Consider the following 19,376-nt stretch of genomic DNA (forward strand, 5'->3'; position numbering starts at 1 on the left):
GAATGTTCTAATGCTGTCCATTATGAATACAGACCATTTGACAGAAATCCTGATACATCTCTAGGAAGTGGCATTTAGGAATTTTCAGCATCTACATCACCATCCAACTTAGATTGTGTTTATTTGTGTACATTTTATCCTCTCATTTAGTATGTGTCCTTGAGGTATAGGTATGTTAAAATTTTGAATTCCACATAAATATCTAAAACACAGAGTAAATTTCAGATCTACAATACATTTTAAAGCAATACCAGGCAAATGACCTTGAACCTTGAAAGAAGGAGAAAAGAGACATAGGACATAGATGGTTGCCTTTAAATTACTACTGCAACTTCAAAAAGACATAGTTTGTTAGCGGCCCAAGAAATAGCAACAACAACAACAACAAAAAAAAAAAAAAAAAAAAAAAAAAAAAAAAAAAAAAAAAAAAAAAAAAAAAGACATAGTTTGTAGAAAATAAGTTCCTGAAATTAAAAATTCTTTGTTCTACTTGTTCTTGTTCTCAACATGTCATAACATTAAACAGGCTTTGGAAAGTACAATTTATAATGTAGATGCACCAAAAGCAACCCTCTGATTTAATGTTGTGAACTAATTTCATTTTTATTTAAACTCTAAGCACTTGGAGAAAGGGAAAATACATGAACACTTCAATTTCTTTCCCTGAGAACTTCATACACTTTTATGCACTTTGATAAAAGTTTGTTTCACACCTAAACTGAACACTGAGGCTGCTGGATGAATAATCATGACTCCTGGATGATGTACATAAAAAAAAACACAGGTAGTCTCTTGAGTTGGTTTTACTTTAAAATGACATGACAACTTCATATTAATGCTTAATATTTATAAATGCTTCTTATCAGATATGATCCATATGCTATTCATTCATCTACGAATAGAACAAAAAAGGCCGAGATCCTTAAGCCTTATGAATTTTCAATTGCTCTAAAGGACTAAGAATGTCTGCCAAATTACAAGTCTCTAGCTAGGAGCTATAATTTCATGGCAGTCATTTCATATAACTTATAGGTGATTTAAATAAAATGCTCTTAAATGCTTTTCAAAATTTATGTATAAGCATTCTGTCCATGAGTTTGAATGATGTATTGGTCCTTAACCCTTATGAGCATCTAGAAGCCAGAAGCAGTGCTACATGAGGACGGATGTGTGAAAGATGTTAAGTCAGTGAAAGCCAGCCACTGTTTAGATTATTCTACCCATTTATACACATAAAGATTGGATTCTATCCCATTAATTTGGCCCAGGGCTTCAAAGCTCAAGACAGACTTGCTTCAGTATATCTGCTCTGTTTGCATTTTAAAATTATTTCTGAACTGGATCATGCTTGAGCTCCTAAATGTCAGTTGTCTAACATGACTTTAATTGACAGAATAATTAATAATCATTGGTGAGAAACATATTAATTGCATCAGAAAAGGAAAGCAAAGTTCTTGACACAACCTCAAGTATTCATTTCTAAATAAATGAACGATTATGCCATCTTACCCAAGATAAAGATGATTAATATACTTTATTTCTCTCCCACACACCAAAGGGCTAAATTAAAATAAAGGATTGTATAATCTTTCATTTACTTTTGGAGAGATTAATTATCTTTCCAAAGACAAAGATTTTCTTTGCCAGGATCTTTTTTCTCTGTCTTTCATAAGCTCTTATTATTCAGTTCATTAGTCTTTCCCAACCCCTGGCAGGGCCTGGGTAATAGCTATGTTCAGTACCCAGTTTAGGCAACTGCCCTGCCAAGCATCTATAACCATGACAGCAGCACACATAGAACCGGGAAAGGAGGGGTGAAATCATGGGCATTTACTATTCTGTCACCGCACAGACAGAGAGTACATGGGTCCTCATTTTTATTTCACTCCCATCCAATAAATCCTTGACTATTCTAAGCTTAGGTATTTCCATAGCATTCATCTCACTGTGCTCATTTTCACCACAATGACAAAATAGCTATGAAAAAAGTGTTAGGGCAAGATTTTCTAATGGCCATTCTTATGATTCCTACATGTTCTAAAAACATGCATATTCTTCCTCTAAATTCTGGAATTTCACTTGCAACTGAGATGAACATGAGCAATCAGGATATAAATAGTCATTTCTAAAAACACAGATTAAACTAAATACATGCTGCAGGAGGCAATTCACCATAACTTGGTAACCACAGGTGTGATAAATAAATGATAAATCTCTTATGTTTCAACAGGTCTGGAGAAATCGTGTTCTCAGACATGGGCCAGGGAGGCTGGTGGGGAAATGGCTATGCGGCTCAGAGGCTTTATATTTACAACCCTCATGACAAAAGTCAGGGTTTTCAACAAGGGAACTGGAAAGAACCAAGAAGTAAGTGCAAAATCCTACCACTGAAAATGTGAAGAACATAATAAAATGCTCTATTATTCTCTTGGATGCTCTCTCTGAACCACCACATATATCTCCAACATGTTCAGACACTCTGCCAATTCATCCCGATTTAAGAAGGCAACCAAAGCTTTGAGGGGGGAAAAAATGGACTCTCATAGACACTGAAAAATCAAAATCTGAAGAGGCTCAAAACGGTGCACTGGCATAACTTCCTCCTTTCCGCCTCACCTTGAGCGAGGGAACTAAACAGTACCTCCTCCCACACCATTTCCTTCCGCAGCACTAGTCAGTTGCTGTCTCCATCCCCTAGCACGGAGCTGGGGCTGGTCCAAGCCCACTCCACCCAACCCCGGGCGATTGTGTTCATGGTACGGTCCTGTCATCGGCAGGGGCTGCTGCAACTGTACTCAGATTTCTGCTCCATGAAGTAAATACGAGATGTATTCAGCGCCGCTCTTTCATGCTGTTAACTGTGCTGTTTTAGAAATGTCATGTAGCTATGACCTCGCTGCTGTGACAGTCAATTTAGGGAAAGCATTTTATTAAGAAATTAAATTAAATTATTAAGGAACTTCCAGCAAAAGAGAAGAAAAGGTTTAGTGAGGCGTGAAAAGCAAGGGCTAGTTTCTCTGGCTGCTGAGAAACTTCTGGAAACCCCCTGGGAGAGGTCGGTTGACAAATATCTTTGAGGAGTGGAAAAACTCCATTTTCTTTTCCCAAGACACCTGGAATATTTCACTTTTCTGAAGCACGAAAATCTTCACTCAACATGCTCAAGAAATGTGTTTTAAAAAATAACGGTGGGTGTTATCTGGAAACGTTTCTGTGTTCTCACTTGGAGTTCTTTTTGGTACCCAATATACTTTGAAAATAAGAACTTAAAATGAGACCATAGAGAATTTTTTTAAGTGCATCATGTTTAGTTTCTGAATCAGTTTTCTAAGGGTTAAACTATCTTGTGAGAAGATATGCATACCTATATTTGCTGCAAAACACACACATTTACCAACTCACACTAAAAGAAGTCTGGCAGGTTCTCAAAAGATTAAAGTAAATTTACCACATGACCCAGCAATTCCACTCCTAGGTAGGTACTTAAGCGAAATAAAACAAGTGGAAAACTTGTAGAAAAATGTTCACAGCAGCATTATTCATAATGGCCAAAAAGTGGAAGCAACCCAAATGCCAATCAGTGGATGAATGGATGAATAAATATGGTTTGTCCATACAAGTGAATATTATTTGGCAATGAAAGGGTATGAAATACTGATAAACAGCACAACATAGAAGAAACTTGCAACACTACATTAAGGGAGATAAGCCAGTCATTTAAAAATCCACATATTGCATGATTCCTTTTATGTGAAATTTCCAGAATAGGCAAATACATAGAGATAGAAAGTGGGTGAGCAGCCTTCTAGGGTTGAGAGATTGGCAGAAAATGTTGAATCCACAAGTGGATCTGGAGTTTCTGAGGTGATGAAAATGTTTTAAAATTGATTGGTGATGTTTGCATAATTCTGCAAATATATTAAAACTCAATGGATTGTATAATTTAAATGGGTGAATTGTATAGTATATGAATTATATCTCAATAGAGTGGGTTTTTCTGAATCACACTAAAAGATTTCCTTCAACATGGAACGAGAGCAGAAAGGTTCATATGCTTTTTTTCAATACTTCATTTTTGTTTCTGCTTTCTGTGGGGGAGGAAAGCATGTTGTATATCTAAATAGCATTCCTATTCCTGGATTAACATGTGCTGAAACATCAGAAGGCAAGCATGGATGAATGAATGGAGGAAGGAAGGATGGATGGAAGGAAGGAAATGAGGACGGTGGGTGGAAAGGAGGTACTTTGGAAGGGGGCTACAGAAGGAGAGTACTCACAGGAAGCCCTCGAGGTCCTCGAGGTCCCACCTCTCCTGGCGGCCCCTGTTGGCCCTGTTATGAGGAAGGCAGGTAAAGAGATAATTAAACTCTCTAATCCTTTACTTAGTGATTACAACAGGTTACAAGATGTGCAAAGGTAGTTTATGGCATCTTACCGGTTTGCCTGAATTCCCCAATTGACCAGGCTTCCCTGGAGCACCTGTGTTACCCTGAAGATAAAAATACAATATTCAAAGTAGTTCAGACAGTAAATAACCCTAATCATCAAGTTGTCTTACCCAGATTGGGTATTTCTTACACTTAAATAGCATTCATTTCATGTTATTTACACTGAGAACTTGGGAGGATGTAAATACTCTTTCTTGGTGGATACATCAAAGTTCTTTAGATTTGGGATACTATTTTGTCATTCCCAGAACTATCATAAAGCTATCAAAAATGTTAAAAAGTAAGGTCAAATGTCAAAAAAAAAAATGAAGGTTTTTAGCCAGATGAGAATAAGAGAGGATGTCTCTTTCTTCATGTGAATTATATGTCTTTCTTTACCATTTCCACCTCCACTATACTTCTTTGAGCCATTTCATCTGACACTGACACTTTTAAAATTGCGAAGAATCACATTAACATGAGGAAACACAGGATTTTCCTGTTGGGAAAATACTGCCAGCAAACTCCAGGGAAAGCACAGGTGTGTGATGCCATCTCCACCATTAATCACTCACAGTCCATTTATTAGGGAAACTCTCTGCTCAAGATTGTGGGGTCCACTACCATCAGAGGAGAGCCATATAATATAATCTAACAGTGACCAATTTCTACATCATCCACAGTTTATTTTATCTAAAGTAGAGCTTGGTGTTCCCAATGCAGCACAGTGGGTTAAGGATTCAGCATTGCCACAGCTGAGGTGTAGGTTGCAACTGCAGCTGAGATTCAATTCCTGGCCGGGAACTTCCACATGCCTCAGTGCAGCCGTAAATAAATAAGTTAATTAATTAAGTAAGTAATAAAGTAAAGCTGTATTTTATCTCTGATTTTTTTCTTTCAACTACTGTTTTTATAAGCATTTAAAATTGATAATTACATCAACAAAATGCCTAATATCTTTTAGTTTAAGCTAAATCATCTTAATATTCACTGACAAAATTTCTATGGCATCACAATATCTTATTTTCAGTGGTAAAGAACACTTTGGTTTTACACTGGAAGAGAATGACAATTTCAAGAAGGAAGCCTAAGCAGCAACAGTTTTGCAAAGTACTCTTTCTGCAGCTGGAAAAGAGATTAGTTTCTGAAGTCTTAAGGCCCTTTTGATTTCTCAAGGTCAACTATAAAATAAAAGGTGGGTTGGAAATATTTAAAATGATAAATATACTAATTATTTAGAAATAAAAGAATTCACTACAAAGTTTTCATCTTTTACCTTTTCACCAGCAACACCCTTTGCACCAGGAATTCCGGGTATACCCTGAAAGAAAGCACATGGAATGTGAGTTTAATCACTTCATCCGAGAATCTGTGAAATGTCAAGCCCACTGCACACCACTGAGGGGCTAAGGCCATCGTGACAATCTCAAAGCTTTAGTGTGGGGGAGATGCTTCCTAGTTCCCCCATTCTGAACAGTTAGAGAACTACCCATGGTTTAGAAGGCAACTTTGCTGTAACTGGGTTGCTATGTCTGAACAGCCTTAAAGCAAATTCTAGCTCTAAACAAAAGTTACTTTTCAAGGATGACCTTCCAAATTAGAATCCTACACCATTTTCAGGATAACAGGAGCTCTTCCTGTCATGATTTCATGTACAGAATACAAAGCAAGGACCTATCAAAAACCCTAAGCTTTAAGTCAAAAAACAGAATGGCAGGAGAATTCTGCATCTAACTAAGATTTGATATTGGGAGTCCTAATATTCTCTAACTGATTATTTTTAAAGATATATTAAACTGGAAGGAACTCCTCAATTTACCAGTGAGTATCCCTTTTAACTTGAAACATTTGCCTCCTAAGATTCAAGAATACATGTGATAGAATCCACATGACTTCCAGTCATATTCATTCAGGAAAACACCAATTTGAATAATTCAAAATAACAATGATCGAACAATGATATCTTGTATCTCACACTGTTCCCTGAACATCATCTCAACCCTCTTACAACTCAAGCCTGCTAACAAGAACTTCAGAACTAGTTAAAAGTAGGAGGAAGTATATGACCTTGGCCCACAGCTCAGGGTTAATAAAACGACTATGGGGAAGACTGAGTAAACTAAAAAGAAAGGAGGGGTGCAAAATATAAGTTAAAGTTTAGTGTAGTTGTCAGAGAAATAACTAGTTATTTGGAGAAAAGGTACAAAAATGTAAAACTGTAAACATATAGAATTTAGCAAATTACTTAAGTTTTCCTCCTAAATTCATATCTTCAAAATATGTACATAAACCAACAAGCCTTTAAATACTCAAATACTTACAGGTAATCCCTGCAATCCCGCTTCACCAGGAGGCCCAGGTTTCCCTGGTTCACCCTGAAAAAAAATTGTTGAACCTGTATGAACTGCTTTACTTCTTTTAAGAAATGGAAAAACAAACACTTGCTAAGTAAAAGGATTATCCGTACAGTTACCCTTACTTGCACTTTAACACTGTGACCCAGTTCAGGGTGGGGAGATGGGGTAAGACTTAGGACATGAATTCAATCAAAATACATAATTTCCTTCTGCCTACTTTCATCAACTGGACAGTTTTACTGGGTTTCTGAAACCAAGCAAACAAATATGCTATTCTAATAAGCAGTTTGATTTGACACTTGACATAAAAATTAAAGGAGGAAAAAAGCCAAAAGCAGCTAAATAAATGCCCTAGTGATGGAGTAATGGAAATGCTGTGCTTGACTGGCCCAGGCAGAGACGATCCCATCACCCGTAGACTAAATCACACAGCTACCTTTGTTCCAGGCATTCCAGGTATTCCTTCCCGGCCGTCCACACCTGGCAGGCCCTAAGGATGCACAAGAAACACACTGTCTCTTAGAAACACATTCTTCTTCCCTTCATTATTTTTTAAAATTTTTCTTACAATAATCACTTTGAAAAATGTGCTTGGTGACTACAGCTCAGGACATACCGTGTCCCCTTTGGGTCCAGGGAGACCAGGAATTCCTCGAGAACCTTGAGCCCCCTGCAGGGCAGAAAGGAGAAGACAGAAAGGACACCATCAGATATCACAGTGCTTAGAACACGTCAAAGAGATCCGCCATCCGCAGAATCGGCAGATGACACCAACACCCTCCTTGCTTATGTGATTAACACTAATTTGAACTCACTCTGTCTCCCTTGGGACCTATTTCTCCTGGAGGTCCTCGCTGTCCTTGATCACCCTGTATGAAAATGAAATCGTGTCATACAAGCAAAAGTTACTTGTTGGTAGATTTCTGAAATTATAAAACACCATCCATGTTACCTTACTATTGTTCTTTCATTGCAATGCTCTATCATGGATGCCTAGCTCAGGAAATCTTTTCATAAAAATTATGTTGTCCTAAAAATTGGTATTACCACAAAGATAATTGAGCATTACATGTCTATTGATTTCATTGTAAAGACAGAATGCTTCTATGCTCTTTAGATGTATAGCTATAATGAAATTAAGGTCCACAAGGCAGGGAAGCTTGACATCAGTACCTACGCCTATGCATCCTCCAGCCTCATTGAATATCGTGGTGGGTTGAGGTCTGGAAGAGTTGCCAGTCTTTTCTCCACATTACTTAATTCTCCTGTCAGTAATAAGATTTCTGTCATAATTATCCAGCTAATGTTAATATATGGTATAGGCAGTAATAGATGCAAGGACATGTCTTCCTAACATAAAGCTTTTGTTAAACTACCGAACTGCTCTAAAGCTTCAAATGGCTTCCTATTGCTACCAGATCACTTCAAACTACCCAGATTGGCATTAAACACTCTCCACAATGTGCTTCTGCCTCATCTGTTCAAGTTCATTCTCTCAACAGGAACTCTCTCCTCCAGGCAGTGACAGCCCATCACCCCCACAGGGCTCTTCTCACTTGCACCCACTGCCCTTCCTCCACAGCAGGGCTTTGCAGACCCAGCTTCCTCTAAGGTCTAAGGTCTTGGTGCATTACCTCCACCACAAGTTCTAGAACTTGGGTGTTTTTTGTTTTTTTGTTGTTGTTGTTGTTGTTAGCCACACCCTGGCATTCAGAAGTTCCCAGGCCAGGGATAGAACTGAGCTATAGCAGTAACCCAAGCCACAGCAGTGACATTGCCAGGAGTTCCCTAGGCCACCAGGGAACTCCTTCTAGGGCTTGATCTTATACTATAGCACTCAGCTACATTCTCTCTTTCCCGCTGGGCCTTGATAGTCAGAGGTTCTACTTTATTTATGCTTTTCTACTTTTTAATGTGATATGAGAGCCTATTAATGAATGGCTTTTTATTTATTCCAGAAAAGGTGTGAGGCCATCCACAATAATGACACAAGTCATATAGTTGTCAAAATATGGACTAATGAGATGAAAAATCATAGGAGAGGGAAAGGACAGAGCTATCTGGGAACCTGAAGTGAGATAGTTACTATGACTCTAGGCATTCCGGCAACCAAAGCAAATGGAAGACAGGGCAGGCATAAAAACAACAATCTGACTACACTTATGAGAAAAACAAAACCCCTATTAAGTCAGGAGAACATCTGTCTATACAAAAAAGACATGCTTGCCTTAATGTTTTTTCTCTTTACAACCACACCTGTAACATATGGAATTTCCCAGGCTAGGGTCAAATCTGAGCTGCATCTGCAACTTACACCACAGCTTGTGGCAATGCCAGATCCTTAACCCACTGCGCAGAGAGGGATCAAACCCACATCCTCGGTTCTTAAACCTCTGAGCCACAATGGTAATAAATTATTTCCCATTTTTACACTTTATTTGCATGTAAAAGACACTTGCACACACAACTACACATACACACACAGACACAGCAAAAAAAATCTACCATTGATAAAAAAAAAAAAAATCTATCATTGGATCTCGTAAAAGGAAAACTACTTACAGGTGCACCAGGGAGACCTTGAGGCCCAGGTTCTCCATCTAAGCCCCGAGCACCCTGCAAATAAACAAGACAAAGAAGTGAACTCAAGATCAACCATATATGCTAAAGGACACATCAGTCTTTCTAAAGAATGACAAGAGCCAGATGAAAATGAGGTTTTGTGTCTTGTAATATAAAATCTCCTCATCAGTGACTCTGAGCAATATTTAATCAGACACCTGAGATGCAAAAACTGGTTTTTACAATCTTCTGGTCCCACTAAAAGTCCCTACACCCAATCTTTGATACTACTCTGGATATTTTAACAGACTTTTTTTTTTTTTTTTTTTTGCTTTTTAGGGCAGCAACTATGGCATATAGAGGTTCCCAAGCTAGGGGTCTAATTGGAGCTACAGCTGCTGGCCTACACCACAGTCACAGCAATACCAGATCTGAGCCGCGTCTGCAACCTACACCACAGCTCTCAGCAACGCCAGATCCTTAAGCCACTGAGTGAGGCCAGGGATGGAACCCGCAACCTCGTGGTTCCTAATCACATTTGTTTCCGCTGCGCCATGACAGGTACTCCACTGCGTCCCTTCTTGATCACTGACATAAACTGCTAGTTGAGAGAACTTGACAAGTCTAGTGGAAAAGGTCTGGTAGTTGTACTCCAGAGTTCTCAGGACCCCTATGGGAATTCATTAATGTGAAAGCCAAGGGGCCACCCAAATAGTAGCTGCCCTGGACCCTGCTGCCACTACACCTGTTGGAGGGATTTCTGGGAGTCTGGATTCCCACCAAGATCTAGAATCAGATGTCAAACCATGTGATTCGGAGGAATGAATTGTAATAAGGATGTGAGCATCCCCAGGTCCAGTCTGGATAGATGATAGGTTCAGTTTGTATAAAGCATTGATCTTTTTTCTCAACAACAGATTCACCTTACCACGTGATGATGGCTTTATAAATTTAATCATCACAAAATTATCCCTGACTTTGTTATATATTGTACATATTACCTCATTTTCAGTATAAGAATCAAAATGTGATTTTAAAACAAAACTAATAGGGTGTTTCAGGGCTCTTATGTATGCTACATGACAAAATACAGCCCCCATTTAAATCTTTTTCTCAGAGAAGGCAGAAGGGCAACTGAAGTGAGCAGGCTGTCTTCTGATTAACAGGGTCAGGATGAAGGAACAATAAAAGAAATGGGAAATAGTCAAAAGGGCATTGGATGGATGTCAGGCCAAGAAAACCAGGTGGACGGCACCTGAAGTAAGAATTGAAAATTAGAAAACCTTTGAGGGAAGGTGAAGACATGGGTAGAATCAAAGAAAGAACACAACAGAAGCAGAGGCACCACGGAGCCCTGAAAGTCTTTGATCCCTAAAAACTAGAACAGAGCAGAAGGTATTCTCCCTCCACCAGGGAAGAAGAGATTTGGGAGACCCAAAAAAGACCCTGAATTCATTACTCTCGGTTCCTGAGCTGGCCTTCACATTATAGAAACAGCATTGATGCCCTCTCTCTCTCTCTCTCTCTCTCTCTCTCTCTCTCTCTCTCTTTCCCTCCTTCTCTCTCTCCCGTAGCTGTTCACCAGGAGCTCAGACCCAAACTGCTGTTACTAGGAAACCACTCCAAAGGTCTGAGTTCATAAGAAGAGCTTTTCATTGTTGAAAGCAATTTAACAGAAATCAGAGGAAATGAGAAATTCTGAAAAATACCAAGTAGCAAAATACCTCAAATAAAGAGCATATCAAGGACAGTAATTGGTTTCAAAGTGAGGGTCACATATTTCAGAAGATGATTTAAACCCAGAAAAAGCAAAAGCCTAGGTATCAGCAACTTCAAAATAAATGAGACTGAGATTTTAATAACAGAAGAGATATGCCCAAAATGTTACTTAAGGTAACACGAATGTAAAAATACAAAATATGTTTTTAAAAATATGGTGTTTTTAGAAAAGAAATATTCTAGAGGACATAGAAGAGGGAGGCAGGCATGATGACGATATCTAGAGAGACAAAGAAATTGGAAAAAAAATGAAATTGAAGGAATTATTCATGAAGCAATGCCTTTGATCCACAAAAGTGTTTATCTCTTTTTTTAAAAGACTGAATTTCATTTCCTGAGCAGCTACGATGTACAAGTTATCCTTGTTTGGTTGTTAATAAAAGGCCCTGTGCTTCTGTGTGGAACAACACAAATTAGCTACAGAGAAGGAGAAGAGGGTCAGAAGGGGTGGTGTGCAAATTGCCTTTTTTAATATTCTGGAGCCTACACAAGTTCCTAACAAACTTTCCAAAAACGCTAACCATTTTCTTAAAATCTGAGAAAAGCTAGACACACCCTTACACTCGTACACCCATACACACAGAGCAAGAAAAATATTTCTGAGCTCATCTTGAACGTTCAAGTTTGTGATGTCTTTGCTTTTTATATTCTCTCAGCCAAGCAATCCCCACCCTCCCCTCTCCGCCCAGGGCATCCCACCTTCCCTCCCTCCACCTCACCATCCCCCTCTATCTTTGCTGTGTATCCCAGATAGTGTGTCAGTGTCATCATGTCAACTACTAATAATGACAAGAGATTAAGTACACCAGCCGTGGTTACTCCTATTTACCAAAATAATTTAAAATATATAATACATGACAAGTATCGTGGGTATTACTCATTTTTATCATCTATGTATATAACAGAAATGCAAGAACCTAACCAAACATCTACAAAGCACCAAAAAGGAAATAAAAAGTGATGTTATTGAAGATAAAAAGATATTTTTAAATGGCCCCGAACTTAAACATTTTTGCATTTTGAGACTGTATCATCATCAACATCATCTTACTTTTTCCCCTTTGGCCCCAGCTATGCCGGTGATGCCTCGCAAACCTTGAGCTCCCTGGAAATGTAAAAAAGAGAAGTAAATACTTTCAGTTGCAGCACACATTCTTTTATGTCATCACAAAAGCTGATCAGAAGGATGCTCTCATAACCAGAGGTAGCACTGAGAGAGAGTGACATTATATAGCAGACAAATTTTCCTAGTGTAGAAGAAAAATCCAAAAGGAATTCTTCTGATGGTAAAGACCTTTTTAGAAATTCTGAGGACTTACACAAATCTGGAATTAGAACAATTACTAATGACAAAAAAGTAATTATCATTAGCATAAAAGAACCACAATAATGTATTCGACTTTTAACTCACACAGAGAATACACCTGTCTCCTTGTGGCTTGTAACTTGGTCACATCTAACATGATTGCAATTTTAAATCTAATTTTTCCCCACCAATGTATGCCATCCAAAGCAATTAGTTTCCCCATCAGTCCCCCAAAATCTTAAGACCTATAAATGGAGCTGGGGTCTCCAACAACTACATCATTACACCATTTCTACAATAAAAGGCATTCTGAATTCCAAATTGGGGCAGAAGGAATCCATCGCACCCCTTCCCAGGCACAGGAGTGAGGAATCCTCAAACAAAAGTGCAGGTTTGTATTTACAGGAGCCTCTTCAAAATGGAAGGTTCATTCTCACTGCCCGGCTCCACAGCAGCAGGACTCCAGAGACAATGCCCTACAGATGCTCCCTTGAGAGAAGCAGGGAGCAGACACCCCCTCAGAAAATGGGCGTGGCTACTTCTGAGCAACTTGCTAACTCTTCATGCTCCCTTAAGGTAAAGTAGCTCTTGGTAGTCATTTCCCTGTTGTGCTCTCACTGGAGAAAAGTATCCCCTCCATGGTCAGCTGTTAGTTTTGCATCCAGGTCAGTCCCAACTCTCCATAGATGAGTTAAGAATGACCTGAAATACACATGTGCACAGAGATCCAGCTCAGGACACAAAGCAAGATGTGGCCAAATCAGATTAAAGCTGCTTGTTCTCTCATAGCTCCTTTATGGACTCTGAAGGTAACTCAAAAAGAATTCCAGAAATACTTAGATCAATAGCAGAGACAGAGAATGACACATATTGATTCTTGGAGGGGAGTTTGTACATAAGTTTTCCAAAAAGCATACTTTTTACAAATCTGTGCTCTGCTCACTGTGTATTTAAAAGGTGAAAATCTGTGAATTTTTCGGAAATATTTTGGCATATCCTCTCTCAAGCCCCAGAAGTTCAACAAGCTGTAATGATATCTTTCAATGACCTTGGGGTCATGCAGCATGGTTAAATATTTTTTTAAAAATACTTTACCGGAGGTCCTTGAGCTCCAACCTCTCCAGGCTCGCCCTGGTCCCCTTCTTCACCCTGAAAAGTAACAGAGAGAAGGGCACCAAATGCTACTGCAGCAAAGGGCCACTGAAATGGGTTTGCTCTAACTGGGCATATGTTAAATTCACCTGAATTAGTCTACTATACTTTCTTAAATTATTTTATGTAAGTAATCCACGTTGTGGAACATTTAGAAAATACAGAGAAGTATATAAATAAAGTGACCCAAATTCCACCTTTCAACTATAAACACCAGTAATACTTTGAATGCTATCCTTTCAAAGTTTTTCTAAAGAGAGAGAGGAGGGGAGGAAAAGAGGAACAGAGAGAGGGGACATGTATGCCCTCATGTTCTCAGTGTGTATGTGCTGTGGGAAGGTGTGTTATTAGGAAAATGTGATCACACTATGCAAACTTTTTCCATAAACTATAATATTTTAATTATGATATTCATCTTAACTTTTTCATCATAATTTTTGTAACATGTAAAATTTTTTAACATAATTAAATGTCTTTTCTTCCATGGCTTCTACCTTCGGTAACACTCTCAGAAAAGCCTGCTCTGTCTCCCAAAATAAACAAATATTCATCCATGTTTTTCTTTTAGTAGTTTTATAGTTTAATTTCTTACACAGAAATATTTAATTATCAGGAATTTATTTTGATGTACAAATATAAAGTAGAAATTTTTTTCCTGGTAATTGGCCACTCTATCCAATATCATTTATCAAATAATAAATTCTACACAGATTGAAAAATTCATATTTAACATATATGTATTTTGTTTTCTTTTTACGGCCACACCCACAGCATGTGGAAGTTCCCAGGCTAGGGGTCAAATAGGAGCTATAGCCGCCGGCCTATAGCACAGGCACAGCAACACTGGATCTGAGGCACATCTGCCATCTACACCATGGTAACACCGGATCCTTAATCCACTGAGCAAGGCCAGGAATCAAACCCATATCCTCATGGAGACTAGTGGGATTCATTACCACTGAGCCTCAACAGGAACTCCCATTTTTAATGTATACTAAATTGATAAATATACTTGTTTCTGGATTTCCTTCCTATTCAGATCTACTAGTCTGCTGCTGTATGACGTTGTCAATACCACATTTTAATTGTTGAAACTTTATAATACATTTTAATCTCAGGTTGGGAGAATTCCTTTACCTTTATTTTTCATTTATGGTTACTCTTACTTTTCAGATTTTCCTAAATGTTTACTCTTCCATACAAACTTCAGAATTATTGGGCTGATCTTCACAAAAATACTACTTACTTTGTATTAGAATTTCTTTAAATTAAAATATTAATATGGAGAGAGTGTTTACAGTGTTGAGTCCTTCTAGCTTGGAAGAGTGTGTATCTTATTTAGTCAAAATGTTTTATTTTTATTTCCATCAATAAAGTATTGTTCTCGTCTTCAGGTTAAGCATTTCTTAAGTTTGTTCTAAGGTATTCTGACTGTCTGGTTGTTATTGGTAATGGAATATTCTTTCATTATGTTTTCTAACTAATAATTGTTTTGATTTTTATATTAATTTTTTAATCTGATATATTTTTAAATGTCAGGATATTCTAAACAGAAATCCAACTACTGTCTCTTACAGAAAGATACTTTATGGACTCCAAGAAAAAATTATTTTCTCTCTGATAAGAGTTTTACTTTTCACAATAGGTATACTGGTCTACATTTCCTGTGGTAATAACTTAAATTGTAAAGTTAATTATGAGAAAAGTTCTCAGTTTTTAATATTATGTACATAATATTATATTAAAATCCAGTTCTACTGTTTATTACATGTCTCAATTCATTCGTTTTCCTGCTCCACAGGCTATACTTTAGAGATTTTCTCACACACAACACACACAAAGAATACCAAAAAAAAAAAAAAAAATTAGTAGAAATATTAATATAGAACATTTGGGTATATAATACAAAGAACTAGGTTATGCCTAAACCATTTATAGTTGATTTTTGAATGAATTCTGAGAGTTTTATATAATGGTGTTAATCTCACAATTATATTCAGATTATATTCCATAAAAACTTATCATTGACAGTGGGGAGGGGCAGTCCCATTGAGAAAGGCAGTGAATAAGCTAATTCATGGACTGGATAATCAACATGTGTATAATTAAATGTTGGTTATATTTCCCTACCCAAGCACAAAAACAACAGTGATGGTAATTTTTTTTTTTTTTTTTTTTGCTTTTTGCTTTTTAGGGCAACACCTATGGCATATGAGACTTACACCACAACTCACAGCAACACCAGATCCTTAACCCACTGAGCGAGGCAAGGGATCAAACTCACATCCTGTTGGATACTAGTCAGGTTTGCTATATCGAAGCCACAACAGCAACTCTGTGATTGTAATTTTTCATTAGCAGAGTCTGGGGTATTTTCCCATAGATTCTTGATAAACCTTGGAGGAATGTATTTGATTTGAATATTTCACTACCAGACGAATAGCACAAATAACTAATCAATAACTATGAAGTTAAATCACATATTTAGGAATAGTAATTTATCTAATTCTACTGAAACACTTTTGACCCTTCATTCCTATATTCATAAATATATTTTAAAATCTTCATTAAATAATTTGTAGAATAAATTCATGGCAGAATTGTGAATCTGAAAGAAAACTTTAAGACCCTAGTCTCTTAATTCTTCATCCTTCTACTTTTAGTTTACAGTTCAATGCATCTATTGGTCCTTTCAAGTTTCATTCTTCAAGAAACTATCTTCATGGAGTTCCCCTCATGGCGCAGTGGTTAACGAATCTGACTAGGAACCATGAGGTTGCAGGTTCAGTCCCTGCCCTTGCTCAGTGGGTTAACGATCCGGTGTTGCCGTGAGCTGTGGTGTAGGTTGCAGACACGGCTCGGATCCCACGTTGCTGTGGCTCTGGGTTGTAGGCCAGTGGCTACAGCTCCGATTGGACCCCTAGCCTGGGAACCTCCATAAGCCGCGGGAGCGGCCCAAAGAAATAGCAAAAAGACAAAAAATAAATAAATAAATAAATAAATAAAAGCCAGCTCACAAAATTAAAAAAAAAAAAAAGAAACTATCTTCATGTGTCAATTTTCAAAGACGCCACTGAAGGTGTTAAGTGACATAAACATGTGAAAATAAGTTAAAGGGATTTTCAACAAATTGTGGCTAGTTATCTACACACCAAAAATGTGCAGGTTCCTCACTGAAGACCAAACCAAATTTGAGAGTCCAGATAAGCAACTTGAATAAATCTCAAAAACATTGGTTTCATGGAGGGAGTGGAAAGATACTCTGATTGACAGCTCAATTCCCAAATTCCATGAGATGGAGGAGTGAAAAGGGGTCACACAGGGAGGGGATTAAGATGGCGGAATAGAAGGACTGGAGCTCAACTTCTCTCCTCAAAACAACAAAATTCACAACTAAAGACTGAGCACTCTTCACCAAAATGGACCGGAAACCTTCAAAAAGATACCCTACTCCAGAAGAAAAAGAGGAGGTCACATCAAGAGGTAGGAGGGGCGATTTCACAATATAAACAACCCCATACCTCCTGGGTGGGAAGCTCCACAGACTGGAAACTAATTGGTTCACAGAGACTCACCTACAGGAGAGAGAGTTCTGAGCCCCACATCAAACCCTCACATGCTGGGATCTGTCACTGGGAGAAAGAGCCCCAGAGCATCTGGCATTGAAGGTCAGTGGGGCTTGTGCGCAAGAACTCCACGGGACTGGGGAAAACGGAGACCCCATTCTTAAAAGGTGCACACAGAATTTCACGTGCACTGAGTCCCAGGGCAAAGCAAAGTCTCTAAGGGAATCTGGGTCAAACCTGACTACATTTCTTGTAGGACATCCTGGGAAAACAGGGGTGAATGGGGCTTGTTGTGAGGGAAGGATATTGGAAGCAAAGATCTCGGGAATATTCAGCAGCCCTGCCTTTCTCTGGAGGTGGCCATCTTGGGAAAATCTGGCCCCACCTTCAGCCAGCTGCTGAGAAGCCCCAGGGCAGACAACAATCAAGGTGGGATCACAGCCCCACCCCTCAGTTAACAGGCTACCTAAAGACCCCTCAAGCACAGAGCTACCTATAATCCCATCCAGAGACTAAGCCCCACCCACCAGAGGGATCAGAATCAGCTCCACTTACCAGGGGGCAGGCATCAGCCCCTCCCATCAGAAAGCCTACACCAAGCCCCCATACTGACTTCAGCCACAAGGGGGGGCAGACACCAGAAGTAAGAGAGGCTACAACCCTATTATCTGTCAAAAGGTCACCACAGCAAAAACCTATAAAAATGAAAAGACAGGGAACTATAACTCAGATGAGGGAAAAAGGAAAAACCCCAGAAAAACAGCTAATCTATGAGGAGATTCTCAGCCTCCAGGAAAAAGACTTTAGACTGTTGATGCTGAAGATGATGCAAGACATTGGAAATAAACTAGAGGCAAAGATGGATAACTTACAGAAACACTGACCAAAGAGATACAAGTAATAAAACTTAAACAAGAAGAGATGCAAAATACAATAACTGAAATTTAAAATTCACTAGAAGCATGTAACAGCAGAATATAGGAGGCAGAAGAACGAATAAGCGAGGTGGAGGACAGATTAGTGGACATTATGGAGGCAGAACAGAAAAGAGCAAAAAGATTGAAAACAAATGAAGAGAGTCTCAGAGAACTCTGGGACAACGTGAAACGCAACAACATCCATATTATAGGGGTACCAGAAGGAGAAGAGAGAGAGAAGGAGACAGAAAAAATATTCCAAGAGATAATAGCTGAAAATTTCCCTAACATGGGAAAGGAATCACTCACTCAAATCCAGGAAGCACAACGAGTACTGTATAAAATAAACCCAAGGAGGAATACATCAAGACACATATTAATCAAACTGACCAAAATTAAAGACAAAGAGAAAATCTTGAAAGCACCTAGGGAAAAGAAACAAATAACATACAAGGGAACCCCGATAAGGCTATCAGCAGATTTTTTCAACAGAAACTCTGCAGGCCAGAAGGCAGTGGCATGATATACTCAACGTGATGAAAGGAAAAAACCTCCAACCAAGATTACTCTCCCCAGCAAGGCTCTCCTTCACATTTGAAGGAGAAATCAAAACCTTCTCAGATAAGCAAAAGCTGAGAGAATTCAGCAACACTTAACCAGCCTTACAACAAATACTAAAGGAACTTCTATAGGCAGAAAAGAACAAGAGAAGAAGGAAAGAAAAAAGAGCAGCAAAAGCAAATCCAAAGCAATTAATAAAATGGCAATAAGAACATACATATCAATAATTACCTTAAATGTTAATGGACTAAATGCCCCAGCCAAGAGACTTAGACTGGCTGAATGGATACAAAAACAAGACCCATATATACGCTGTCTTCAAGAGACCCACTTCACTTCTAGGGACACATACAAATTGAAAGTGAGAGGATGGAAGAAGATATTTCATGCAAACGGGGATCAAAAGAAAGCTGGAGTAGCAATACTCATATCAGACAAAGTAGACTTTAAAATGAAGACTATTTTCAGGGACAAAGAAGGACATTACATAATGATCAAAGGATCAATCCAAGAAGATGATATGACCATTTTAAATGTCTACGCACCCAACACAGGTTCACCACCATATAGAAGGCAACTGCTAACAACCTTAAAAGGAGAAATCGACAATAACACAATCATAGTGGGGGACTTTAACACCCCACTTACAGCAATGGGCAGATCACCCAGACAGAAAATCAATAAGGAAACACAGGCCCTGAATGACGCACTAAACCAGATGGACTTAATAGATATTTATAGGACATTTC

The 19,376-nt window shown here is 38.5% G+C and overlaps 1 protein-coding gene across 2 annotated transcripts in view; it reads right to left on the reverse strand.

Annotated features, from left to right (window-relative positions):
* Positions 1 to 19,376, reverse strand: part of COL9A1 (collagen type IX alpha 1 chain) — a 95,002-nt gene that overhangs the window by 31,156 nt on the left and 44,470 nt on the right. For both annotated transcript variants that reach the window (XM_003121273.4, XM_021089350.1), the window contains 10 exons: positions 13,527 to 13,580; positions 12,177 to 12,230; positions 9,347 to 9,400; positions 7,600 to 7,653; positions 7,401 to 7,454; positions 7,221 to 7,274; positions 6,749 to 6,802; positions 5,704 to 5,748; positions 4,436 to 4,489; positions 4,278 to 4,331 (listed from right to left, as the gene is read on the reverse strand). In XM_003121273.4, coding sequence (XP_003121321.2) covers positions 4,278 to 4,331; positions 4,436 to 4,489; positions 5,704 to 5,748; positions 6,749 to 6,802; positions 7,221 to 7,274; positions 7,401 to 7,454; positions 7,600 to 7,653; positions 9,347 to 9,400; positions 12,177 to 12,230; positions 13,527 to 13,580 — 531 coding nt within the window. The remainder of the gene's footprint in view (positions 1 to 4,277; positions 4,332 to 4,435; positions 4,490 to 5,703; positions 5,749 to 6,748; positions 6,803 to 7,220; positions 7,275 to 7,400; positions 7,455 to 7,599; positions 7,654 to 9,346; positions 9,401 to 12,176; positions 12,231 to 13,526; positions 13,581 to 19,376) is intronic.

The sequence above is a fragment of the Sus scrofa genome, chromosome 1 (genome assembly GCF_000003025.6).
Source record: "Sus scrofa isolate TJ Tabasco breed Duroc chromosome 1, Sscrofa11.1, whole genome shotgun sequence".
Taxonomy (NCBI): Eukaryota; Metazoa; Chordata; class Mammalia; order Artiodactyla; family Suidae; genus Sus; species Sus scrofa.